General features: G+C 63.1%; 2 protein-coding genes across 2 annotated transcripts; both read right to left on the bottom strand.

Moving 5' to 3' along the window:
* Nucleotides 1–252: 252 nt before the first annotated feature.
* Nucleotides 253–4539, bottom strand: LOC128897714 (elastin-like). The gene is made up of 12 exons (XM_054166984.1): nt 4431–4539; nt 3614–3757; nt 3346–3399; nt 3000–3146; nt 2783–2830; nt 2304–2378; nt 1666–1707; nt 1516–1542; nt 1187–1228; nt 689–718; nt 518–568; nt 253–403 (listed from the first exon to the last, which is right to left on the bottom strand). The coding sequence occupies exons 1-12, from the start codon at nt 4537–4539 to the stop codon at nt 354–356; spliced, it is 819 nt and encodes a 272-aa protein (XP_054022959.1). The 3' UTR covers nt 253–353.
* On the bottom strand, nt 4420–27140 carry LOC128897713 (elastin-like). Its single transcript, XM_054166983.1, has 22 exons — nt 26960–27140; nt 18933–18983; nt 18462–18488; nt 18253–18285; nt 15946–15990; nt 15280–15372; nt 14836–14904; nt 14655–14720; nt 14522–14569; nt 12168–12239; nt 11903–11932; nt 11621–11692; nt 8886–8912; nt 8360–8428; nt 8026–8070; nt 7804–7887; nt 7034–7278; nt 6578–6628; nt 5001–5177; nt 4857–4916; nt 4591–4722; nt 4420–4490 (listed from the first exon to the last, which is right to left on the bottom strand). The coding sequence occupies exons 1-21, from the start codon at nt 27039–27041 to the stop codon at nt 4594–4596; spliced, it is 1575 nt and encodes a 524-aa protein (XP_054022958.1). The 5' UTR covers nt 27042–27140; the 3' UTR covers nt 4420–4490; nt 4591–4593.

The following is a 27140-nucleotide window of genomic DNA, read 5'->3' as shown; positions in this document are numbered from 1 at the left end:
GGAGGGGGGGGATTGACACCCCAAGACACGCACCCCCCCTTCCCCCCCCCGCAAATCCAGCAGGGAGCGATAGCACCAAGGGGGACAGCTGCTCCCCACAGTTTTTTCCCCACTCCCTGCCAGGACGGAGGGGCTGGAGGGGGGAGGGGACGACAGACAACAACGAGGCACTGTTGGAGGTGTGGGATCCCTCCTGGGAACGTGGGGCCAGGGATGGCCCTGGGATTGGGGAGGAGGAGGGAGACTGGGGGGGGGGGGGTGGGGAGGGGGGCTGTCTCAGCTTTGCTTGGGGTTTACATTCTGGACCATGCAGTAGCACCAAAGTTCATGAGGTCATCGGTGATGGGGGACGGTTACTTCCGCTTCCTCCCGCAGTACTTCCCTTGTGCGCAGCCCACGCCGCCTGCCACGGGAGGGGACACACGGGGTGAGCCCCCCCTGCACCCCCCAGACTCCTGGGAGAAGGGCAGGGCAGGCAGGAGCCGACCTCCACCAAAGCAGGAGGTCACTCACTCACCTCTAAATCCAAGGGCACCAAGGGCTCCTCCATAGGTCTTCGGGGGTTTCCCTAGAGGGGGGGAGGCAGAACGTGAGACCCCCACACATTGCTCAGCAGATGGGTACAAGGGGGATATGCACCCCCCACATGCCCCCCCAGGAAAGCCCTTCCTGGGGGCTGGACACTCACCACCGAAGCCCAGCTGGCCGGCTACCCCACCTGCAAGGAGAGCAAAGCCCTCAGCACCCACATGGCATCCACATTGCGCTGCCCTGCACCCTCCCAGCCCCCCAGGTCCCTCCCCAAGCCCGTGTCCCCATGCTCCGTGGGCTGTGCATGTCCCCATGAGCCAACCAGGCACCAAGATGTGATCTCAGTAGCACCAAGGCACTCAGATGTGCCCTAGGTGAGTGCCAAGACACCGAGATGTGACCTCAGTGAGTGCCAAGACACCGAGATGTGACCTCAGTGAGCACCAAGGCACTCAGATGTGCCCTAGGTGAGTGCCAAGACACCGAGATGTGACCTCAGTGAGCACCAAGGCACTCAGATGTGCCCTAGGTGAGTGCCAAGGCACCGAGATGTGACCTCAGTGAGTGCCAAGACACCGAGATGTGGCCTCAGTGAGCACCAAGGCACTCAGATGTGCCCTAGGTGAGTGCCAAGGCACCGAGCTGGGGATGGTACCTGGGAATATCGGTGACACGCCGAAGCCGGGAACTCCAGCTCCTGGGGAAAAAGCAACAGCCAGTGACAGCCTGTGACAGCAGTGCCACCCCAGACCCCCTGGCTGGGGACACCCCAGCTGGGGACAGCCGAGCTAGAGCCTTCTGTTCAATGCAGAAGCCACTGTAAAAGCCTCTGTGCCCGGCATGGCACCTCTCTGGCTTTGGAGTGCCCGCCCTGGCAGTGGTGTGCAGAGTGGGGGACAGCAGCAGGGTGAGGACAGCAAGCAAGGGACAAGCAGGATGTGATGGGGACATACTCCCACCCCAGCCCCAAACCGTGACACTCACCTGGCTGCAGCCCCCCAACACCAAAACCTGTGGGATGGGAGAGCCCTAGTGAGGACAGGGCGCATGGGGACAGGGATGGGGACAGGGATGGGGACAGGGATGGGGGTCACACCTCCTGCTCACCCAGCTGGAGGAGCCCCTGTTTCTTACCTGGCTTAGGGGGTTTCCCAGCAGCTCCTGGAAACAAGCCCCCTGTGTCAGAGAGGGGAGTCAGTGCAGCCCCCACCAAGGGGTTCAGCACAGACCCCACTGTGAGCCTCCCAGGTAGGGACCTGCAGCTCTGCAGGTTGGGGACTTGGTAGAGTACCATCCCCAGCCCCCATGGCATGGGCAACCCCGGTGCAATGGCCCTTGGTACCTCCTCAGGATGGCATTCCTGCCCCATCACACCCCAGGAGCAGGGCAGGCAGCAGACAGGGCACAGGGCACCATGACAAGGTGGGGCTGGGCCCATGGCCTGGGACCAGGAGGGGACCCTACACCCATCCCATCCCATGCATCTCCTCTCCTTTTTGGACCTCTGTCAGCAGGCTGCTCCATTCCTTGCATCTCAACCCAGGGGCCAGCAGCACTTACCAGCACCAAGCCCACCGACTCCAAGGCCACCGACTCCAAGTCCACCTGTGATGGGAATCCCAGGTGAGCACAGCTCCTGCTCCGCTCCCCACCTCAGCCCCATGTGTGCCTATCCTTCCCCCCAGGATCTGGGGGAGCATCCCCCTGCCCACATCCCTCTGGAGGAACATCCTCCTGCCTGCACACCCCCACTGCCTGGGCTCAGCACCTACCTGGGATGCCGCCGACTCCCGGCACACCAACTCCTGGCACACCACCAACTCCTGGCACACCAGCCCCAGGAACACCTGCCAGAGAGAGACCATCAACCCCAGTACCCCCACAGCCCAGCACCCCCATCCCAGGACACCCCCAGCCAGTGCTGGACCCACTGGCATGGCCCCAACACCAATTCTGGGTGTCTCCAGCACCCACCTCACAGCACCCAGAGCAAGAAGACCCAAAGCAGACTCAGCCCCTGCATGGCATTGCCACAATGCAGAGCAAGAGAGGAATGCCCCCAGCAAGTCCAGGAGATGAGGCACGAGTGGCACTTTGCACCCACGGGTGACAGCACACCGCCTCCCACGCCTGGGCCACCCTCCAACCGGTCACCAGGGGGCACCCAGGGGACACACATTGAGGCCAGCACCCTGATGGCCACACAGGAGGGTGCCCAGGGTGGGCCTGGGGCAGCGTGGTGGATACGTACCGAACTTGGGAGGTTTAGCACCAGGCTGCACCCCTACTTGAGGGATGCCTGCAAAGACAACGAGGAGGCTGCAGTCAGGATGGCGCTCCCCTGCACCCCTCTTTTGTGCCACCATCCCTCCAGTCCCCCCCCTGTATCCCCACCTGCCACCCCCTCACCCTGGTGCCAGGCTCAGCGGCACCGCTGGCCCCAGGCTGGTCTCCAGCAAGGCACGTACCTGCCCCAGGGAGGATGCCAGTACCGGGTACCCCCACACCCGGTACCAACCCGGGCACAGCACCAACACCAGGTGCCACTCCTGGCACTCCACCAACGCCGGGCACCGCTCCGGGCACCGCTCCGGGCACCCCTCCGACTCCGGCACCTGTGGAGAGGGTGGATGAGACAGTGCAGGGTGACCCCTGTGAGATCCCCATCCTCCCATGGGATGTGCCTGCCACGGGCTGCCCACCCTGGAAGCCCCCCAGGTTCTTTTTGAGCAGTCTGTGCCAGGGCAGGGCTCTGGGGGAGATGCCCACAGGGCAGGTGGGGCTGCCAGCTGCGGGCTCCTGTGGCCGACTCACCGTATTTGGCTGCCTTGGCTGCTGCTTTCGCTGCTGCTGCTGGAGCTCCCACCCCTGGGCAGAGACAGCAAGAGCAGGGTCAGTGTCCCCAGGGTGGTCCTCTCCAGCTGTGCTGGACAGACCCCATCCCTCCCACCTTGTCTGTATCCCCCAGGGGATGGCCAGGAGTTGATGGAGACCACCGAGGTCCTCCTCACACCTGTCCTGGGCCCAGATCTGTTCCCATACCAGCCAGGCTGTCACCACCACCTGCCTTCCTCCTCCTCACCTGGGACAGCACCAACACCAGGGACCAGGCCACCAACACCAGGAGCAAGGCCACCAACACCAGGAGCAAGGCCACCCACGCCAGGAGCCAGACCACCTACACCAGGAGCCAGGCCACCCACGCCAGGAGCCAGGCCACCTGCTCCTGCAAGGAGAGAGGGAAGGGTTGGGACTTCAGCCCAGGAGGAGAGGTGGTGGAAGGAGATGCATGAGGAAGGATGGCAGGCTGGGCTGAGGGGAGGGAGGGAGGGAGGGAAGGAAGGGTGGATGGATCCAGGCTGGATGAGGCTCTGGCCAGCCTGACCTAGTGTGAGGTGTCCCTGCCCATGGCAGGCAGGGTGGAACTAGATGATCCTTGTGGTCCCTTCCAACCCTGACTGATTCTGTGATTCTATGGATGGATGGGTGGATGTATGGATGGGTGGATGGTGTATGGATGGGTGGGTGGGTGGATGGATGGAAGGATGGACGGATGGATGGATGGATGGATGGATGGATGGATGGATGTTTGTGCAGATGGCTGGACAGATGAGTGGATACATGGGTACTGAGGTGGTCAGCTGACTGGCAGGTGGTGTGGATAGGTTGGTAGAAGGGAGAGTGGATGGACAAATGTCTGAGAAGTTGTATGGATGGTGAACCTAGGACCCTCCACTCAGAGCAGCTCTCTTCAGAGCACCCCAGGAGAGCAGCCAGGACCTGCCCTGTTCCACAGGGAACTTGTGCAGTGCCAGGCCTCAGCCCCAAGGGGTAGACACTGGCCTGGGGTGGGGAGGTGGCAGGAGGTGTGGGGCAGCCTCAGGCTGCCCCCAGCTTACCATACTTGGCTGCTTTGGCAGCTGCTTTGGCAGCAGCGGCGGCCGCTGGACCTCCGACTCCTGGGGGAGAAGGGCAGTGTGAGGGGCAGCCATGGGCCATGATGGCCATGATGGCCACGCTGCTGGGGACATCCCAAGCATCCTGTAGGCACCATCTCACCTGCTATGGGTCCAACCCCAGGCACCAGACCTGGCACTCCAACTCCAGGCACTCCAACTCCAGGCACTCCAGGCACGCCAACTCCGGGCACGGCAGCACCGGGAACACCAACTCCGGGCACACGCCCTGCTCCTGCAGAGAGGTTTGGGGATGTGTCTGAGCAGACAGGTTCCATAGGCAAGGGCCCTACTGCCCTCCCCAGTGCCAGGGGTGCCCCCACCCTGCCCATTTGCAGGCACCTCTTGTCCTGTCCTATGCTGACTCACCATAAGCCGCGGCTTTAGCTGCAGCCTTCGCCGCCGCCGCTGCAGCTGCTGGGCCACCAACTGCAGGGACAGAAGGAAGGGAGTCAGGGGACCACCAGCGAGGCCAGCACCACCCTAGCAGTTTGTGCCAGCCCATCTGCTCACCTCCAACACCGGGCACCACACCAGGAACTCCAGCCACACCAGGAACTCCAGCCACACCAGGAACCCCAGCCACACCAGGGACTCCAGGGACACCAGGGACACCAGGGACTCCAGGGACACCAGGGACTCCAGGGACACCAGGGACACCACCAATGCCAGGAACACCAACACCAGCTCCTGCAGGCAGCAAGAGGGGAGGAGTTAGATCTCCTTGCAGCACCAGTTGGAAGGTGGCAGCTCCTCACAGCTCTGCTCTTGCCATCGTGCCATGGGGAGAGGAGCATCCCACTGCCTCTTCCCAGGAGAGATGCACTGCAGTGCAAGGGAGGGACTGGTCCTGTGTCTCCCAAGAGGCCCCAGTGAGGATAGGAAATCTGCTGTCATGAAAAGGAGGCTGGGAAATCATCAGCACAGGGCACTATGATGATCCTCATTATAATGAGGGGCTCCAGATGGTCATCATCATGGGGACGTCAAGCCTTGCAGCCAAACAGGCCATGAAGGACAAGTGGCTGGGGGTTCCCAGTAGCTGCATGGAAGGGTTGGGTGCCCTGGGAACTGGCCAGACTGGGAAGCTGCCCAGTGACAGTGACAGCCTTGACTTGCTGGGAATTGCAAGGGACAAGCATCAGATCACTTCTGGAATGATTGAGTGCCAGAGGAGTTGTCCTTATGGCTCTTTGCTTGATAGGTGCCCAGCACCCCAGCATCCATTAACTTAACACTGCCAAGTTTATCCCTAAATCCCATCCTTCCCCAGGCCTGTGGTGGAGTTATTCATGATGCAGAGGAGAAATTATATCCAGCAAGGGTTTAGTGCTCAAAGAAAAGCTGCCATCAAGCATGGCTGCTCCCCAGGGGACTCTGCATGGAGCCTTGGGACCAATTCTACCTCTTTTCTGCACCAGGCTCACAGCTTTCTGCTGTTTGGTGATGTCCCTCATCCCCTCCAGGCTCCTGCTCAGTGGAACTCCCTTGGGAGTGGTTACCATGGAATGACAGAGGCTGGCAGAGGCTGGCAGAGGCTGGCAGAGGTTACCATGGAATGACAGAGGCTCTGAAGATCATCCAGTCCAACCCCCCTGCTGGGCACCTGGGTCTTGCTAAACCAAGTTGGATGCACTTGCTGCATCCCACCAGGACTTTGGAAGGTGGTGACCCTGGCCAAGGATCCTTGTGCCAGCGATTTCTGCCCACCTGGGCAGCAAGGTTGAGCCCGTGGGCACCAGACCCTGGGTCAGGTCTGCTGCTGGAAAACCAGACTTGGTACAAAACCCAAGAATTCCAAGGTCCAAAGACTTAAGTTTGGTCTCCTCTGTTCACCTCCACCAAGCAGCCTGCAGAAACCCCAGAGAGGGAGAAGGTCCTGCCCTGGGGGTGAAGCCAAGCCCGGACACAGCGGCTGGGAGCTGGGCTGGGCACATCCCATCCCTGGCTGCTTCCCAGTAAAGAGCCATGAGGAGTGATGCCCAGGGAACATCTGCTTTGCCGGGGCACTTGGAGTGCCAGGGGTGGGTAGGGACATCAGGGGTCTCCCGGGAGCTGCTGGGGACCCCCTCGCACTGCGCAGAACCTACCATATTTAGCTGCCTTCGCTGCTGCCTTTGCAGCCTCTGGCGTCCCGACTCCTGGGGACAGGGGAGAGAGGACCCTCAGCCGCCATCCCCCGCGGCCGCCGCGGAGCTGGGCGGTGGGGACAGGGGAGAGAGGACCCTCAGCCACCATCCCCCGCGGCCGCCGCGGAGCTGGGCGGTGGGGACAGGGGAGAGAGGACCCTCAGCCGCCATCCCCCGCGGCCGCCGCGGAGCTGGGCGGTGGGGACAGGGGAGAGAGGACCCTCAGCCACCATCCCCCGCGGCCGCCGCGGAGCTGGGCGGTGGGGACAGGGGAGAGAGGACGCTCAGCCACCATCCCCCGCGGCCGCCGCGGAGCTGGGCGATGGGGACAGGGGAGAGAGCACCCTCAGCCACCATCCCCCGCGGCCGCCGCGGAGCTGGGCGGTGGGGACAGCGCTCCTGGGAATCGTCACCTGCCACTCCAGGGACACCTCCAACACCGGGCACCACCCCGGGGACAGCTCCGACGCCGGGCACCACGCCGGGGACACCTCCGACGCCGGGCACTACTCCCGGGACGCCTGCGACACCGGGTACCAAGCCGGGGACACCGCCAACGCCGGGCACGAGGCCGGGGACCCCGGCAGCCCCGGGCACCACCCCTGCCTTGGCCGCCGCCTTCGCCGCCGCCGCTGCCGCCGCCGCCGCTGCCGGCCCTCCGACTGCCAGAGAGAGGGAGAGAATCAGGGGTGGGACGGTGAGAGGTGACCCTCCCCGAGCCCCAGGGACAAGATATAGAATGCACTGGGTTGGAAGAGACCTCTAGATGCAACCTGGTCCAACCCCCCCGCAGAAAGTAGGGGCTGGAAGGGACCTCAGGAGATCATCCAGTCCAACCCCCCTGCCAGAGCAGGAGCAGAGAATCCAGCACAGGTCACACAGGAACACATCCAGATGGGGCTGGAAAGGCTCCAGAGAAGGAGACTCCACAACCTCTCTGGGCAGCCTGCTCCAGGGCTCTGGGAGCCTCACAGGGAAGAAGTTCCTCCTCAGGGTGAGGTGGAACCTCCAGGCCCTAACATCCTGAGAACCTGTGACATCCCCAACAGGAGCAGGTTGCCTTGCAGGTGGCCTGACCTTGAATGGCTCCAGGGATGGAGCCTCCACCATTTCTCTGGGCAACCTGTTCTGGGGTTCCATCACCCTCAGAGTAAAGAGCTTCCTTCCAAGCCCCACCACCGCCTCACCTCCGGCTCCTGGGACAACGCCAGCACCAGGCACCAATCCCCCAACTCCCGGGATGGCACCAGCACCAGGCAGGACTCCGGCTCCTGCCAGGGGAGAAGGACACTGTCAGCTGGGTGATGCAGGGACACCACCAGCACCCCCTCGCTCCAGCCTGGGAGGGAGGAAGGGAGGGAGCAGCTGCCCTGCTGGGCAGAAGGCTGCTGGAGGTGCCATGGACTCACCATACTTGGCTGCCGCTTTCGCCGCCGCCGCCTGTGCTCCGACTCCTGTGAAGGGACATGGGCAGCTGCTGAGGTCCTGAGAGCATGCCCACCACCACTCCCCCATCCCACAGGGACCCTGAGGACCAGCCCCTCCTGTCAGCATCCATCTCCCTCTCCCTTGGGAGGTGACACACCTCTCTGGGCTGTCTCTGGGGTGACACTGCCACCCTGGGGCCACCAGACACCCAGGCGGTGCCCAGCACCCCATCCAAGAACTGGTGAAATGACTGGGGGCTCGGTGCCCCTGCCATGCCCCTGCCAGTCCCTGGGGCTGCCTGGGCAGGGATCTCACCTGTCCCAGTGGGATACCCTGCCTTTCCTCCGGCTCCGATGCCAGCTCCTATCCCTCCAGGCCCAAAGCCTGCAGGCACAAACAGAAAGGCAAAGCCAGGTCAGGTGCTGTCCCCAGGAAGGGGGAAGGAGGCAGCTGGAGCAGCTTCCTTGGCCCAAACAATCTCCCCACTCTGGCATCAAGGGATGTGGAGTAGGATGCCAGAGCCAGCTACCTCCCCCTCCACCCCCCACTGAGATGCCAGTTCAACCAGCCCTGGAGCTGGCTGCGGCTCAGGAAGAGGACAGGAAAAGCCAACCAGCAGACTGGAGGATCCCAGCCCCATAGAATGGGATGCCAGGAATGCCAGCATGCTCCCATCTAGGTCCACAAGCATCAAAGCAGGGTAAGATACAGGTCACCTGAGGGACCACCTTGCCCTGGCAGCATCAGGGCTGAACACAGGGCCAGGGTGGCAGCCAGCAGAGCCCCAGGGAACTACGACCGTGGAGCAAGAGCTACAAGAACTCCCCATAGGGCAGCTTACCAGCGCTGTAGGGCAATCCATAGCCACCTGGAGAGGAGAGAAAGCAGCTGGTTAGCACCCGGCTGCCCGTGGCTGTGCCCCCTCTGCCCCTCGGAGTAGCCCCTCTCTGCCAGCTGACCGTGTGGTGCCAGCCCTCGGGGCTCCTTGCACCGGGATAGCAAATCCTCCAGGATAAAACCCACCGTAACGGAGAAGGGCCGGGGAGATGTTCTCACAGAGCCACTCGCTCTCAGCCCCAGCAGCCCAAAGCTGGGTTTGCAGGAGCCTCCCGTGACCCGGCTTCGGTGGGGGGTCCCCCGGGAGCCCCGCGGCAAGAGCTGTACCCAGATGGCTGCACCGCGGCCAGCTCCGAAGGAAAGGTTTTAATTGGAATCAGGGCTTGGGAGCCTCCGCTGAAACCTGACCTCGTTAGGAGGTCGGCACGAAAGGACGGGGAGGGATTAGGAGCGGGAACGGCGTGGCCAGGGAAATGTCCCCTTGTGAAAGAGCAGGATCCCACCTCGTGGGATGGCACAGGGAGGTCCGGGGCTCAGAGGGGCCGTGCCCTCAAGAGCTGGCAGCACCACACCCACAGCACTGCTGGCAGCAGCCTGAGGAGGGGTGATGGGCTGTCACATCACCATGGGGGGTGGGGGTCCCTCCTGTTGGAGGGACCAGATTTCCCTCCACCCTGCGAGGCTGTCCCACGCCAGCACGGTGTTGCTGGAAGGTGGAGGCTTTCCAGGCTGTGCTGGCCATGAGCCATGCTGGGTGACCCCCACCTTGGGGGCACCCTTGGCCATCCTGAGGCACCTCCTCAGCACCTCACTTACCCCAAAGCTGCAGAGCGGTCCAGCACTGGGTGACACACATGGAATCGACTCCAAAGGCCAAGAGGCCAAGCCCTTGGGTCTCCAAGGGTTTTGCCAGCTCCAAGCCCAGCTCCCCCCCACCCCCAAATGGATGTGAAAGGACTGGGCAGTGGGCAGCAGTCTCCAGTCCTACAGTGGGACTCTAATTTCAACCACAGCTTCAGGCTAAACCCCAAGTGAGTGGGGGTGGCCCCAGGACCACCTCCTGAGCAGGGACAGACCAGAGCAGGAGCTGGCATGGACATTTGGAGAAAATCATCTAAAAAGGAGACTTTCCACTGAAAATGTTCTTTTCCCTGCTGTCCCTTCCTCTCCAGTCAGACCTACCCCAGCTGGGACACCACAATGGGGACATGAGGATGTATGGCAGGCCCTGGGGTCACAGAATCATTGGATGGTCTGGGGTGGAAGGGACCTTAGAGATCATCTAGTTGCAACCCTCTTGCCATAGGCAGGCACAGAGGGTCCATCCAGGGTCTGCCTTACATCATCAAAACCAGAACCTCTGCAGCCAGCCCAGTGAGTCCCTGTGCTGCCCCAAGCCCTCAGAGGTGACAAACCAGCACCCTCCCGACCTGCAGGGTGCCCAGACTGGCACCCAAAAGCTACAAACCACAGCTGGGGACAGCGTCCTGCTGATCCCCGTGAGAGGCATGACAACCTCGGTGGGGCTCCCTGGCCAAGGGGATGGACGTCCTCCCCCGGTGCATTCAGCACCGGCTCCCCACAGCGCGGCTCAGCCGGCGGCGCTGTGCCGCCCGGGCTGGAGGCCACCGGTGGAGCTGCCACGGGCGGGGGCCAGGCGTGACCGCGCCATGTGCTGGTGGTTTGCTCTCCGCTCTGGGCACCCCATGAAAGGCGGTTTGGGGCCAGACAGTATCCGATGGCGGCGGGGCCCGGTCGCCCTAACGAGCGGAATTCTGCCTCTGCGGGAGGAAGCCGGAGCCGGCCAAGTATTTGCAGCACCGCCGAGACGGGCCCCGCGGAGGGGAAGCTGCTGGAGCTGCTGGGGCTGGAGCCTCTGCTGGGCTGGGAGACGCTCCGCAGCGCTGGGGTCCCCTCCCTCAAGCCTGTCCTGCCCATGGATCCGTGGGGAAATGCCCACGGATCTACTTGCTCCCCAGCACCCCAAGGATGTGGGGCCCCACACTGAGCTGGATGTCCTACTCCTTAGGGATGATCCTGGGACAAGTAGGCTGGCAACATGGCCCTTGGAGAGGGTGCAGCACCCAGTAGTGTCTGCCTGGCACTGCCTGCCCTGCCACTGTCCCTGTGTGGCTATGGGGTGATGGGCAGAGCTGGCATCCAGCAGAGAACTAGGAGATGGAGCTGCTGAGCACCCCTAGGATCCCCTGGGCTGGGGCTGAGCTGTGTTTGGATGGGCAGTGCAGAGGGACACCTGCCAGGAGCCCCATCCTCACCTGCATGCCTGCTGGTGGTGACCTTGGCCAGAGGTCCTTCAGCCAGGACATTTGGCCCAGGTGAATGCCCAGCACAGCCCAGCACAGCCCCATAGCCACAGAAAGCAGACAGTCTGCAAGGGCTGTGCCCCATGCCAGGAGGAGCTGGCAGGGACAGCCTGGGGTGACCTGGCCCACAGCATGTCCCCAGAACATGCTTTTTCCTATCTTATGACAGTGTGAGAGAGGTACAGCATCACCCTCATGGGCTGGGGGCAAGACCAGGAGCAGCAGCCAGGCAGCTGCTGCTGAAGGCACCTGCCCAGCATCCCTCGCTCTGTCCTGCTGTCCCAGGGCCAGCAGCGGCACTGCCAGGTCCAGGGGACCTGAGGCCACCACGGCTCAGCCCTGGGGAACGGCGGGTCCTTCTCCTGGCACTGCTAGGGGTCCTTCACCCCTAGCCCCGTGGGCTGTGGCAGCTTACCTGGGAGCTTAGGAGCTTTGATGGGATACCCCAGAGGGACACCGGGCTGCTGACCTCCAAAACCTCCCAGTCCTGCAAAGCCAACAGCAGACTCTCACCTGGAGCCCGCGCCTAGGCTGCCGCCGGTCCTTGCCCAAGGGGAGTGCCCCGGCGCACCCCGGGAGGAGGAGAGCCGGTGGCTCAGGAAGCCCTTGAGGCACCTTCTGGCGTGGGGAAGCCACGGCTGTGACGAAGAGGCTTGGGAAGGAAGAGAAGGATGGGCGAGAGAGATGGGACACTCACCGGGGATTCCTGCGAAGGCTCCTCCTACTCCTAGACGGAAACACAAAGGGGACCACGTCAGCCTCACGGCAGGTTCTTGGGGTCCCAAGCACTCTGTGTGGGCTCAGCTGGAGGTCAGCTTTGCTTGCCCCTGTCTCATGAGGGGCTGCGACCCCCAAAGGTGAGCTTGAGCCAGCCCCCGGAGCATAGGGATGAGGGCAAAGCTGGAGAGACAGCCCTGGACCTGCCCTCCACCCAGTGTCCCCAGGAGATGGAGGGGACCTACCTGGACCTTTTGGCTTGACTCCAGCACCAGTGGGTACCCCGGGCAGCACCCCTACACCAGGGAAGCGAACACCTGCAGCATAGACCGAAGGGGACAGGTGAGCATGGTGCAGCATCATGGCATTGCTGGCACCTAAGAACCCTGCATGCAGCTCCCAAGCCCTCATTACCCAACTCTGGCTCAGCACTGGCCCTTCTACCCTGCCACAGGGTGCCCTCATCCTCCAGGGGCTTGCTGGGACCCTTCTGTGCCAACCTCCCCATACCCTCAGGCAGAGCTGCCAGGGAAAGGTTTGCTCCAGCTGTGGTAGTGTCTAGGCTTTGGGTTTGGGGGCAGGGGCAGAGCTGCCTATGTAGGAGCTTGTGGTGACAGCAGGTACAAAGCACCCACAAGTGAATCCCACTTGTGACCCCAAAGTGCCAGCCCATGCCATGGTATAACCAAGCCTGGGTGCTGCTCTTTGCCCTGGCAACATTCAGTGGCTTCGTGTGAGCCAGGGCACTGTGGGGAGCAGGACGAGGGGAGGGGGATAAGCATTCCACCCACTGAACCCCAGCCCTCCAGCAGCAGCAGGCAGGGCTTTGCCCTTGCAGCCTTCTGGGCTAGGTTTTGGGGGTGGTTTGTTTGTTTGTTTTCAGTTCTTCCCTTTTACAAATGTCTTCCATTAGAGCTCACATGTTCTCAGACATGGAAAAGACATTCCTGACCAGAAACACACTTCTCCTCCTGACAGTGTCCAAACAGCTTGTTTTCACAAGTTTTCCTCCCCCAAATTACTTTGCAATGAGGAATTCCTCTCCCTCTCCCTCCTCCAGCCACCACCTCCTCCTCCTCCTTCCCACGCTGCCTTTGGCTGGGCAAACCAGCCCTGGTGTGGCCTGTGCCAGCTCCTCTCCTCTGGCTGGGCTAACCAGCTCTGGTGTGGCCTGTGCCAGCTCCTCTCCTCTGGCTGGGCTAACCAGCTCTGGTGTGGTCTGTGCCAGCTCCTCTCCTCTGGCTGGGCAAACCAGCTCTGGTGTGGCCTGTGCCAGCTCCTCTCCTCTGGCTGGGCTAACCAGCCCTGGTGTGGTCTGTGCCAGCTCCTCTCCTCTGGCTGGGCTAACCAGCCCTGGTGTGGCCTGTGCCAGCTCCTCTCCTCTGGCTGGGCTAACCAGCTCTGGTGTGGTCTGTGCCAGCTCCTCTCCTCTGGCTGGGCAAACCAGCTCTGGTGTGGCCTGTGCCAGCTCCTCTCCTCTGGCTGGGCTAACCAGCTCTGGTGTGGCCTGTGCCAGCTCCTCTCCTCTGGCTGGGCAAACCAGCCCTGGTGTGGTCTGTGCCAGCTCCTCTCCTCTGGCTGGGCTAACCAGCCCTGGTGTGTTCTGTGCCAGCTCCTCTCCTCTGGCTGGGCAAACCAGCCCTGGTGTGGCCTGTGCCAGCTCCTCTCCTCTGGCTGGGCTAACCAGCCCTGGTGTGTTCTGTGCAAGCTCCTCTCCTCTGGCTGGGCAAACCAGCCCTGGTGTGGCCTGTGCCAGCTCCTCTCCTCTGGCTGGGCTAACCAGCTCTGGTGTGTTCTGTGCCAGCTCCTCTCCTCTGGCTGGGCAAACCAGCCCTGGTGTGTTCTGTGCCAGCTCCTCTCCTCTGGCTGGGCTAACCAGCTCTGGTGTGGTCTGTGCCAGCTCCTCTCCTCTGGCTGGGCAAACCAGCCCTGGTGTGTTCTGTGCCAGCTCCTCTCCTGCTGCTGCCTGCTCCCACAGAGCTTGGCACCAGCCCCCCAGAGCCACCAGGTCCTGCAGCCTGTGGCATGGTGGAAATGTCACTCTGGCCCCAGCTAAAGGGTTTGGAGGCTGCAGGCAGCAGTGAGTGGGCAGGCAAGGAGTGAGGCAGGAGAGCTGGGATACTGCCCAGGGTGCAGCTGGCCACAAGGCTTGGGGTCTTGGCACCAGGTGGGGACCCTCTTGCAGGCTGGGGTGTTACCAGTGGAGTGGGGTCCCCCTCAGGGCTCAGCATGCTGTGGGTAAGATGGGGAACCCCTTCAGAGGTTGGGGTGTTGCTGCTAAGGTGGGGATCCCCCTGGAGACTGAAGTGCTGCCGGTGGGGTGGAGATCCCCTTGGAGCTTGGGGTACTGCTGGTGGAATGGGGAATCCCTCAGAGTTTGGGGTGCTGCTTGGAGGCTGGGGACCCCCCTCAGAGTTTGGGGTACTGCATGGAGGCTGGGGACCCCCTTGGAGCTTGGGACACTGCTTGGAGGTTGGGGACCCCCTCGGAGCTTGGGGCACTGCTGGTGGAACGGGGAACCCCTCAGAGTTTGGGGTGCTGCCAGTGGGGTGAGGAGCCCCACTGAGAGGTTGGGGGTGCTGTTGGAACCCCAGCTTACCTGCACCTGGGAGCACACCCCCCGGGAAAGCTCCAGGAATCCCAGCACCTGCCAGGAGAGAGGAAGCCAGGGCTGAGCTCCCGGGCAGAGCCGGCCCCCACCCCGGCCCCTGGCCTCGGGGCCCTGCACCTACCTGGTACTTTGGGGGGCTTCCCTGCCGCGCCAACCCCGGGCTGTACCCCGCCCGGTACCACCGCACCTGCAGGCAGCAGAGACCCCTGAGCCCCCGGCACTGGCTCCTGCCCACCCTGGCAGGCATGTGGGACACTTCTGCCCCAGGCTTGGCTATGCTGGGGACGAGGAGCGTTTCCTACCTGTGGAGACCCCGAGGCCACCGGGACCGCCAACGCCACCAATGCCACCCACGCCACCAATACCAGCACCTGGGGGCATTGGGAAGAGGAGTACCAGTGTGAGATGCCACCACTGGGCTATGGGTGGGTGCCACAGGAAGGGATGAGCTCAGGATGGAACTTAAGGGGCAATGGGAAGACCCTGAGGCAGTACCAGAGATCTGTCCTCCAGCCCTGGGCATGAGGACCAGCTCGGTGCCCTCTGCTCCTGGGGGCTCAGGTTTGGCCAATGCCCCTTCTCCATCACACCAAGACCTGCCAGAGTCCCATGAGAGCAGCACCTCTCGCTTGCAGCTCCCTAGCTCATCTAACCCAGGTTCTCAGGGGGCATCAAGTGTCCCCTGTGGGCTGCCCAAGCCTCCTGCATCGTCGTCTGGCATGGCACAGGGCACCCCCAGCACTCACCAGCTTTAGCAGCAGCCTTGAGAGCAGCAGCAGAGGCAGCACCTGGGAAGACTCCCCCGGGGTAGACACCTCCAGGGAAGAGCCCTGCAGCACCTGCAGCGAGGAGAGGCAGCCTGAGGATCCCTGAAAAGTGGCTGGCAAGAAGGTGTCCTGCCCTCCATGCCAGCCACAGTGGGCACAGGGGATGGTGAGCCATGAGGGGCTGTGTGGCAGTGCTGGGGGCTGGCGTTAGGCTGGGCAAGGTGGTGGTTAGCAGGCACTGCCCTGTCCTGCCCTGGCTTCTCCCTGCTCCCCCCACAGAATACTTCTCCCATCCACATCCCACCCATCACCAGCTGTGCCAGCACCATTCAGGGCACCCTGTGGTGTCACCAGCTGCTCTGGCACTGGTCAGGCTGGCTGGTGGCACGCAGACACTATCCCTCTGCTGCAGACACCACAGGGACCCCAGGACCCTCCTTGCCTATCCCTGCTTGGGGTCACCCATGGTGGATGCCATGATGTTGGGGGAACACAGGGCTGCCTGCTGGTGGCTTCCAGCCCCTCGGGGGCACAGATGGCACCCACCAGGCAGGCGGTGGAGAGCACCTGTGCCAAGGTGCTTCTCCAGGGCCATCATCCTGGGGACAGCTCAGAGTGGGGGAGAGGCTGGTGGTCTGTGCTCACCTGGCTGCAGGCCAAGTGGGCCAAGTCCCCCGAGTCCTCCGACCCCTGAAAAGAGAAGGGGGGTGAGGTGGAGGATGGGGGAGGGGGGCACGTGGCCAAGGCCAGAGGAACAGGAACATCCCATGGGGTGGCACCATCCCATGGGGATGGGCACAGGGACAGGTGACAAACACTGCCCACCAGCACTATAGGTGGGCATACAGGACAGGAGGGAAAGGACTTAATCTGGAGGAGGTGGGGTTAGCATTTCAGGAGGAGGCTGATTTGCCTGTCTCATGGAAACCAAATTGGAACTTGGCCTCCTAGAATGTGTGAATCTCCTGAAACCTGTTCAAGGAAATGACCTGAAAGGAGCCTGCAAGAAAGCTGAGGAGGGATCTTTAGCAACTGCTTGTAGTGGTAGGAGGAGGGGGAATGGATTGGAGCCTGGGGAGGGGAGATTAGGAAGAGATTCTTTCCAGTGAGGGTGGGGAAACACTGGAACAGGTTGGCCAGGAAGGTTTGAGGCGTTCAAGGCCAGGTTGGATGAGGTCTTGAGCAACCTGCTCTATCACAGGACCACAGAATCAATAAGGTTGGAAAAGCCCTCAGAGATCATCAAGTCCAAACTGTCACCAAAAACCTCATGACTACTAAACCATGGCTCCAAGTGCCACATCCAATCCCCTCTTGAACACCTTCAGGGACAGGGACTCCACCACCTCCCTGGGCAGCACATCCCAATGGCCAATAACTCTTTCTGGGAAGAACTTTCTCCTCACCTCCAGCCTAAACCTCCCCTGGCACAGCTTGAGACTGTGTCCTCTTATTCTGGTGCTGGTTGCCTGGGAGAAGAGACCAACCCCCACCTGGCTACAACCTCCCTGCAGGGAATTTTAAACAGCAAGAAGGTCTCCCCTGAGCCTCCTCTTCTCCAGGCTAAGCAACCCCAGCTCCCTCAGCCTCTCCTCCCAGGGCTGTGCTCCAGACCCCTCCCCAGCTTTCTTGCCCTCCTCTGGACACCTTCCAGCATCTCAATGTCCTTCTTAAACTGAGGGGCCCAGAACTGGACACACTCTAGTGGCAGGTGTCCCTGCCCACGGCAGGAGAGCTGGACCTGGATGATCTTTAAGGTCCCCTCCAACCCAACCCACTCTGTGACGATTCCGGGCGGACACGACCCCTCCTGAAGCTCTTTCCCAGCCTCCAGGATTCTCTCTCCTCTCGGCCTCAAGCCGCCTCCCACCCCGGCGGGCCGTGAGGGGACGGAGCTGCAATGTTTATGGCTGAGGAATGAGTCCCCGCGGCTCCGGCCAGCGCTGCCTCCCAACATCTGCGGCTGATCAGCCCTCGCTGCCTCCAGGCGCGGATTCCAGGGCCCTTGGCTGGCTGCGGACACTGCTCCGGCTGGGCTCTCGCGGCCGCCCCGTGTTTGGTTTTAATTAGGCCCAAATAAAGGACTTGTTTTTATGCTTTCCACCAGCTGAAATCGGAGCAGGAGGAGGCTGCCGGCCCCCGCCGCGCAGACGGCTCGGGCTGCCGGGGGGGAAGGCTGAGGGCTGCGCTGCGGTGCCCCTGCCCCTGGGCGTGAAGAGGGGACCCCTGGGATGGGCAGAGAGGGCGAGTCCCCTCTCCTCCTTTAAAAGCATCTTGCCCTGGGTATCTCCACTAGCACCGGACTTGCCCCTCCCCCCCCCCCCGCACATTTGGTCTCTGCTGCCCCAGCGCCTCCCAGACGTGCCCTAGGCACCTCCTGCCTTGGTGCCCTCAGGCTGTGCATCCTCCTGCCAGCATCTCCTCTCTCTCCCGGTGATGCCCCTTCTTTCCTCCTCGTTTCCAGACTAGCCAAACCCCAGCGTGTGCTACGGGAGCTCCAGCAGAAGCTGCTCATTTCTGGGCCAGACAAACCCCAGCGTGGGCTGCAGGAGCCCCAGCAAAAGCTTCTCAGCCAGGAAGATGCTGCCAGCTTCCCGTGGGCACCAGCTCTTGGCAGGGCTGAGCGAGCGTTACCCAGCTTGGCAGCTTCCCCAGCAGCTTGGAGCAGGTTTGCAGGCAGCAAGCACCCCAAAATGGGGAGCCTGGGGGGGCAGTGTGCCGAAGCAACTGGGGAGACAAGGGAGGAAGGCTGCCTTGCAGCTCTGGGGGCTTGGCAGGGGTTAGTGGCATGGCAGAAAGCGCTGGCTGCTGTGTGCCATGGCCATGGGGGTGCCCAGGGTGGGGAGGGTCGCCTTGGTGGCATGGGAAGAGCAGGAAGGCAGCAGGGGTCAGGAAGCATCCTGGCCACTGGCATGGGCAGGGATGGTGAGAGAGCCAAGGGAAGGATCTTACCTGGTTTGGGAGGTTTTGCTCCAGCCCCGAGTCCTAGGGGAGAGCAAGCAAAGAGGGGTCAGAGCCATTCTTCCTCTGAGCACCCCCTGAGGGCAACACACCATGCAGGACAGTGCCAACCTCAGTGCCCACCACAGGGCAGCACTGCTGGGGGTGATGCCCCCCTCCCTGTTCCAGCACACCCTGGGCAAAGGGGTCCCAGCACTCACCTGCTCCCAAACCTCCAACTCCAGCACCTGCAAGCACCAGCACAGTGTCAGCACCCATCCCTGTGAGCACCCACCCACCCATGCCAGGCTCTTGGGGGGCCACGAGAAGGCAGAGAGGGTCACAAGAATGAAAGGGGGTGAGGCACTCCCCCTGAGATGTCCCCAGGCTTTTGGTTTGAAACACTTGGGACAGGTTGTGAGCTCTGAGCATCTCCCATGGACAGAGCTGGGTAAGGTGCAGGTACCAGCCCTGGGCACTGTAAGCCTGGCACTGCCACCTAGTCCTGTCCCCTCATCCTCAAGCTGGAGCTGAGCAGCCAGAAAGGAAGTCCCCTTGTCCCCTGACCCCAGCTGTCAGGTCTTTAGCTCTCTGTACTTTCTCATAGGCACCAGGGGACCTCCCCAGACACCTGTCCCATCCCTGCAAACAGGATGATGCCCCGCAGCCCAACACTGCCTGGACCCCCTTACCTGGGAAAAAGCCTCCTCCTGGTACTCCTCCCGGGATAGCACCAGGGACCCCTGTCAGGAAAGAGAGCCTTGTGAAAACCCCTTCAGAGATCCAAGTGTGCCCAAGGGCTTGCAGCTGGGGCCACCCCATGGGACAGGGAGGTGCTCCCTAGGGAGGTGGGGGATGCAGGGCTCAAGGGCAAGGCCCTTTGCTTGTGCATGTCAGTTTGCCCACTGTGCCACTGGTAATGGGGCTTGGAGGTGCCCCAGCTAGGAGCCAGGAAGGGCATCCTGGTGGAGGTGTCAGCAGAACTTGGCCCAGCAAGGGAGGGAGGAACACAGAGCTGGCAGGGAGCAGGGGTGGCTGGTGCCCAGCTCTGCTTCCCCAAACCTGTCCCACAGCCATCTCCTTCTCCATCACCTGCAGCTCCACATGGCTCTGGCATGGGCATGCTTTGGGGGTGAGGCTGTCACAGTTCAGCCCTGCAGCCCACACTGCTCCCAGCCAAACCTGCTTGGCTGTGCCTGCCCCATGCCCATGCTGCCTGCTGAGCTGCCAGTGGGAAGAGCCAGCTCAGGCCAGCAGGACTGGGGGGACAGTGTTGAGACCCATGGAAACCACCTGTGTGCCTCTACCCATCCCTGTGAAGCTGAGATAAGCACCCAGGTGCCACCACCCCGGTGCCACCACTTCCCAGGGCATCCAGAGCTCACGTTCAGAGGTCATGCTCAGGCACCACAGCAACATTATCTGACTGGTCTGGACCCTGGCAAAGGTCTTTCTGCTGCAGACCTGGGGGCAGCCGTGCCCTGGGTTGGTCCCTGCTGCTCCATCAGGACCATGGGGCAGGGGGAGGCTTGCAGGGGGGTGGGTGGCACAAGGAGGTTGGATGCTCTGCTTTTGGCTGAAGCACGTTGGTGGCACTGGGGCTTGGTGGTTGCCATGGGGTTTGCAAGCAGGGTTTGCAGAAGGGCTGGGCAGAGCTTGCAGTGGAGCTTGCAGGAGGATGTGAGGGTGGCCATGTGTAGGCAAGTGGAGGGATGCCAAGGCCAGCACCCCAGTGGCCTGCTGCACCCAGCTGTCCTGCTGCACCCAGCTGTCCTGTCCTGCTTCCTCTGGGCTGAGAAGAGGGAGTTCAGGGTAGATGGGCACAGGGGATCCTGCAGTGGCATGGCTGTGGGACCTGAGGAGCTGCTGTTCTCCTCTGAGGCTGCTTCCCCAGCATCCCAGCCAGGATGGCAGGGAGCTGGCACCTCCAGCAGCTGGGTGCCTGCAGTTGCATGGCCCTGGCAACCCCACTGCAGGCTGCATGGTGCCCGGGGGCCGGGCAAGCAGCCAGCACAAGCAGATGCCAGGCAGGTGGCAGAGAGTCCCATGGGACTGCACATCTCATCTCAGGTGTGCTACAGACTCTGGTGGCATCCCAGAGTGCCCTACAGTGCCCCATGGCGCTGCAGCAGGCGCCCACTGCAAGGTGGCACTGAATAGAACTTCCCCTGGGCCCTGCTCACACCTGCTCCCCTGTGCCCACAGCAGCTGGCATGGGTCCCCAGGATGCACCCACAGGTGTGCCAGGACACACACCCAGGAGGACACACCTGGGTGGGACACACACTCAGGTGGGGGACAACCCCCAGGATGACACACCCAGGTGAGACATCCCCCCCCAGCAGGACACATCAAGATGGGACACACCCCCAGCTGGGACACATGCCCTAGCAGGACACACCCCCAGGCGGGACATACCCCCCAGGAGGACACAACCAAGTGTGGGTGGGACTCACCCCCAGGTGGGACAGACCCCCCCAGCAGGACACATCAAGGTGGGACACACCCCCAGGTGGGACTCACCCAGGTGGGACACCCCTCCAGGTGGGACACACCCCCCCTCTTCAGCCCGGCAGGACGCACAGCCTCAGCCCGGCAGGACTCAGCCCGGCAGGAGTCACAGCCTCAGCCCGGCAGGGGGGACAGCCTCAGCCCGGCGGGACGGACAGCCTCAGCCCGGCAGGACGGACAGCCTCAGCCTGGCAGGACGGACAGCCTCAGCCCGGCAGGGGGGGCAGCCTCAGCCCGGCGGGACTCACAGCCTCAGCCCGGCGGGACTCACAGCCTCAGCCCGGCAGGAGTCACAGCCTCAGCCCGACGGGACTCACAGCCTCAGCCCGGCGGGACACAGCCTCAGCCCGGCGGGACTCACAGCCTCAGCCCGACGGGACTCACAGCCTCAGCCCAGAAGGAGTCACAGCCTCAGCCCGACGGGACACACAGCCTCAGCCCGGCAGGAGTCACAGCCTCAGCCCGGCAGGAGTCACAGCCTCAGCCCGACGGGACACACAGCCTCAGCCCGGCAGGAGTCACAGCCTCAGCCCGGCAGGACACACAGCCTCAGCCCGGCGGGACTCACAGCCTCAGCCCGGCGGGACTCACAGCCTCAGCCCGGCGGGACTCACAGCCTCAGCCCGGCAGGACGCACAGCCTCAGCCCGGCAGGACGCACAGCCTCAGCCCGGCAGGAGTCACAGCCTCAGCCCGGCAGGACACAGCCTCAGCCCGGCAGGAGTCACAGCCTCAGCCCGGCAGGAGTCACAGCCTCAGCCCGGCAGGACACAGCCTCAGCCCGGCAGGAGTCACAGCCTCAGCCCGGCAGGACACACAGCCTCAGCCCGGCAGGAGTCACAGCCTCAGCCCGGCAGGACGCACAGCCTCAGCCCGGCAGGACGCACAGCCTCAGCCCGGCAGGAGTCACAGCCTCAGCCCGGCAGGACGCACAGGCTTAGCCCGGCAGGAGTCACAGCCTCAGCCCGACGGGACACACAGCCTCAGCCCGGCAGGAGTCACAGCCTCAGCCCGGCAGGACACAGCCTCAGCCCGGCGGGACTCACAGCCTCAGCCCGGCGGGACTCACAGCCTCAGCCCGGCGGGACTCACAGCCTCAGCCCGGCAGGACGCACAGCCTCAGCCCGGCAGGACACAGCCTCAGCCCGGCGGGAGTCACAGCCTCAGCCCGGCAGGAGTCACAGCCTCAGCCCGGCGGGAGTCACAGCCTCAGCCCGGCAGGAGTCATAGCCTCAGCCCGACGGGACTCACAACCTCAGCCCGGCAGGAGTCACAGCCTCAGCCCGGCAGGACACAGCCTCAGCCCGGCAGGAGTCACAGCCGCACACCCTCCGGGTCGCGCAGGCGGGCACGGGAGCCGCGCCAGGACCTGGCACCCAGCTCCCGCACTCCCCAGCGATGCCAAGGTGTAGGCTTCGACCCTGTGCCTCCCCAAAAGCCACCTCCCGGAGCCCTGCCGGGGCCGCGGGCTACATCCCGCCCCGGAGCAGCTGCTGTCGCTAGCGGTGCAGGGGACATGTGCTTGGTCGCCCTCCAGCCAGCTCACCCCTTTGGCACGGCACAGCCCGGCCCGGCTGCTGGCCAGGGGCTGATGGAGCGGCTCCTTTTCCCGGCACATTCCCCCGCCCACCAACACTCCCCCATCCCCCCGGCTTGGAAAAACAAATCCCAGCTTCTTGCCCGTTTCCAAACAAACTCCCAGCGTCCACACGCCCCTAGTGCCCGCCCCCCGCCCTGCTGGGGGTGGACACCCCCCTGCCAGAGCCAGCAGGAGGGCCACGCTCTGCCCTGGGACCCCCCCTGCCCCCATGCCCACCGACAGTGACTGCCCCCCACCGAGAGGGGAGGGAGGGTCCCTGCTGTGCTCAGCCCCCGTGGTGACCCCAGGCTCCACACCCCCGGTGCTGAGGTGATGCCAGGCACTCCAGGCTGATTTCCCTCTGGCAGAGCCCCCTGGCACACTTGGACAGAACAAGGATGGCTCACTGCCTTCTTGGGGGGCATGGGGGACCCTAGGAAGGTCCAGGTGAGACCTGCCTGCAAGCCACGCTCAGCCCTTCGCCACTGTCACCCTCCTGGCTGTTGTGGAGCCAGGCACTGCAGTGCCACTGTGGCTGTCCTCTCCCCAGGAAGCCCCCAGGCACCCCCCCAGGGCCAAGCTGTTGTGCCCACCCCAGTGCCTCAAGGGAGGTCTGGGGGACTCTGGGGGACCTCCTGGAGGACTGCAGGGGGTGTGCTTGTTGATCCCCCATCTCCATGGCCAGACCAGGAGGTGGAGGAGGTCAGCAAGGCCTGGCAGGAGCCTGGCTGCCCAGGGGCAGGGGGGTGGCTGGGAGGGAGCTGCCATGTGGCTTTGGGGAGATGAGGGTTTTGTTCAGGACCCTAACAGGAGCCTGCTCCCCCTCTTGCTGCCCTCCCTGACCAGCTCTGCTGCCAAGCCTGGCCAGCTCTGCACTTCTCTTGAAGCTCTGCTAGGAGCTGCCTTGGCACTGGCACAGCAGGGCTTGTCCCAGTGGGGAGGCAGTGACCACAGCCCAGCTGTGGGCACTGCCAAGGGGCACAGAGGTCTCTGACCTGCTCAGCTCTCTGGCTGAGGACCAGCCTCATGCAGTCAAACTCACTTCAGCATCACCAGTCCCACCCAGCAGCAGCTCCCCCACGGCTCAGGTGCTGACAGCAGCCCTCGTGCTTGGCACTGGCTGCACCATGGGCTCCCCAAGGCCACCCGGAGCTATGCCAGTGGCCCTCCTGCTGGTCTCCCCCTTTGGCCTCTCCATCCCCCGTTCCCTCAGCACATTGGGGAAGGGGACACTGAGTCAGCAGCCCCCTGAGTGCTGCTCTCCGTGGTCCAAGCCTGCTGGGCCTGTGGGGAATGAGGTTGCTCCCACCTCCCAGCTTGTCTCCTTGGTCAGTGCCGGCTGCAAGCAGAGCACAGGGCTGGCCCCCAGCGCCCACCCTGGGGATGAGCTCTCAAGTCAGGGGCGGGAGAGTTTTCACCCATGTGTGCAGGGTCTGACCCTTGGAGGTGCTCAGGACGTGGTGTGGAGCCTTGTCTGCAGAAACTGGACTTGTTCTCCCCTGGCTCTGAGGCACAGGCCCCTGTCTGCAACATCCACACCAGTCCCTCATGCTGTTCCAGGCTGACCACTGCCACCTGCACCATTCCCACCTGCCCCACTCCTTGCAGCTTCCTTTCCAAGCAAGAAACAGGGATTATTTTTTTTCCCTCTCTGCAACAGCTTTCAAGGCCAAGCCTGAGCTGGGGAATCCACCACAGGACACAAGCTCACACCCTCACCAAACCTTCTGGCTCCCCACCCTCCCTGCACCCATGGATGATCACTCTGCATGCAGCCCCAGCAGAGATCTTCCCTCCTCCCTCAGGCTGCTGTTTGCTTTTGCTTGGGAGGATGGGGTTTGGAAACATGCAGTCTGCAAGCAGCTTTGAAGCTCTGCTGCATCTCGGCCTGAGCTTGCTGGTAGCAGCTCAGGAGGGAGCAGGGAGGGGCTCCAGGGAGCCTGGCACCCCTCCAACCTCCCCATCGAGGCTTCAGCTTTCACCTCTGAGCAGATGAGCTGCACCCTGCAAGCTGTTTGTGGAGGGAGCAGCTCCAGCAGGTTGGTGCCCTGGGGAGGTGCCTGGCTGGGAAAAGGAGGTGCCCCCCCCAGCCCTGCAACTGGCACTGCTGCTCCTAGGACACCCTAGGGACTCTGGGTGTTCTCAGGGGGTGTCTGCAATACCAACATATATGGTGCCAGCCCCTCTGCACCCATCCAGAGCCTGCAGGGCTGGGACCCCCTGAGGTCTCTCTTGTCCCCACTAATCCTGGGGGATGCCCTGTGCTCTGGCATAAGAAGCACTGAGGGATGAGTGGAAGGACTGAGGGACAGATGGTCCATTCCAAACACAGACATGCTGCACTTAGTACTTTTCAGGGACACAAAAAGTGGGTCCCCCCATGGAGTGGTCTGGATTCAGCCATGCATGTCCCCATGGTGCCCAGTTCTGCTTCCCTGGGGGATGCAGAGCAGCAGGGGCTGATCCTGACCCCCTGCTGTAAGCATCTCAAGTACCACCAGCTGCTGAAACCTGGGAAGCAGCCCCTTGGCACTGCTCTGAGGGAGACTTTTCTACCTCAACCCTGGGATCTTTCAAGGGTCTCTTTCTTCCCAGGCTGGTTTGAAGCAGGTGCTGGAGGATGCTGCCCTGAGCCCCTTCCAGGTTAGGTGCACCCCACAGCATCCTGGCATCCCCCTGACAGCACTCTGGCATCCCCCCCAGCATGCCACTGGCTGTGCCTCTGTCCCAGCTCAGTCTCCAAGGACAGAGAGGGCAAGGCTGAGCCTGCCCCGTGCCGTGCAGGACACCAGGCTGCAGAGACACCAGTCACTCCTCCATGGAGAAATGTTCTCTGGTGTCCCCATCAGCACTGAGACCATCTCCAGGGCCAGGGCCACCTCCTCTGTGAGCTGCTTCCCAATCCAGGAAACACCCCTGGGGCTGGAGCCAGGGGCTGGAGCAGGGCCAGCAGCCCCAAACTGCTCAGGAGCTGCTGCAGGATCTTGTCCAGGGGCCAAAGTCTGCCTGAGACTGTCCCAGCTGGCCACTGCTCGAGAGCCAGGGAGCAAAGCCACCGTGCTTCAGCAAGCCAGAGCAGAACATTGCTGCCTGAGAGTGCCAGGGCAGAGCAGCCCATGTTTGGAGTCCCCAGAGCCCCCCCACACTGGGAAAGGTCAGGGAGCTGCAGATGGAGCTGCTGGCAGTGGAGCCCTGAGGGCTTTGCCCTGGGCAAGGAATGGTCCAGCCTGGAGCTGTTTGGTGCCACAATGCAGCCCTGGCACTGCTCTCCCCTGCCCTCTCCTCTCCTCTGCTGCTCAGTCCTGTCTGGCCAAAAAGCCTGCTGTGACAGCTCTGTCCCTGACCCCATCCCCCACGGTGGCCCTGTCCATCACATCCTCCCTCTGGCACCACAGGAGGCAACCACCACCTGGCACTCTGGAGGTGGCTGCTCCATTCCTGCCCACGCTGCCCCCACCCTGCAGACCTCTGCCCACTTTGGCTGTGGCAGTGGGCTGGCAATCTGTGCTCAGAGCTGCTGTCCCCACCTCTGCCTGGCCCCAGCAGCAGAGTCACCCTGGCAGGCACCTGCTGCTCTGGTGGCTCTGCTGTTGTCACATGGAGCCGTGGGATGAGCATCCCTGCAGTGGCTGTCACCTCCCCACCCCAGAAGTGCCACTGTGCATGCTGGGGTGTCACACAGCCCCTGCCAGGGACCAGCCAGGGGCCAGCCAGAGAGCCACAACCCATGCCACAGGCTGAGATCCACGCTGGTGGCACAAGGGCAGCATGAGACCCTCCCCATGCACCCAGAGCCTGCATGGGTGGGTTGAGCTGCACCAGCCCCAAGGACATGGACTTTAGGATGTGCACCCACCCCGTGCCCCACAGCTTCACACTGCCACTGCACTGGGCAGGGGGCACAGGTGCCAGCTCTCCTGGCCCCTTGCACTGGTCAGCCCTGTGGAGGCTTGGTGGCTACTCCTGATTGCCCTGCCCTGTACCCTGACTCAGTGTCCCCAAGCTTCTCTTGTCCAAAAGCCTCTCATGTCCCCATGCCCCTCATGTCCCTGAGCCTGTTGAGCCCCTGAGTCCCTTGTGTCTTCAGGCTTCTCATGTCCCCAAGCCTCCTGTGTCCTGAGCCTTTCGTGCCCCTGAGCATCTCAAGCCCCCTTGCCTGCCATGTCCCCAAGCCTCTCACCAGCTTACACCTTACAGCCCGATGCAGCAGAGCCACTCCTGGACCGCTCTGTGTCACCTCCCTCGGGGTCATCCCACCCGGGCATGGCACAAGCCACCTGCTGGGTTAGGGCAAAAAGCGCTGCCGGGAGGTGACACTCAAGGAGAGGGCTGCACTCCCACCCTCGGAGATGTCCCCAAGGCAAGGCAGGGGGCTGCCCGTTCCTGCTGGGTGATGTCCCCGAGGCAGGGCAGGGGGCTGCCCGTTCCTGCTGGGTAATGCCCCCGAGGCAGGGCAGGGGGGTCGCCTGTCCCCGAGGCAAAGCAAAGGAGCTTCTTGTCCCTGCCCGGGGACACGCAGCCGGGGCAGGCATGGGGCTGCCCGGGGTGGGGGCGCAGCAGCCGATCCCCGGTTCCCGCAGAGGAAAAGCGCTGGCGGGGGCTCTAGGGAAGGAGCCTTTTCGTTCCTTACCTCCTTGCTGAGAAGCCGGGAGGATGGAGAGGAAGAGGAGGAGGACTCCGGGCAGGAGGGGTGCAGCTGCCTGCTTTGCCATCTCTTGAAGCAATGCCCCCGTGCTCCCGCAGGCTGTGTGTTTTATCCCAGAGCTGCTTAATTGTTGCTTCCAAGGATGCGAGGGGAAGGGGAGGGGGGG

The sequence above is a fragment of the Dryobates pubescens genome, chromosome 13, assembly GCF_014839835.1.
Source record: "Dryobates pubescens isolate bDryPub1 chromosome 13, bDryPub1.pri, whole genome shotgun sequence".
Classification (NCBI taxonomy): Eukaryota; Metazoa; Chordata; class Aves; order Piciformes; family Picidae; genus Dryobates; species Dryobates pubescens.
The sequence above is the reverse complement of the archived record's forward strand: the minus strand, read 5'-3'. Positions and strand labels throughout refer to the sequence as shown.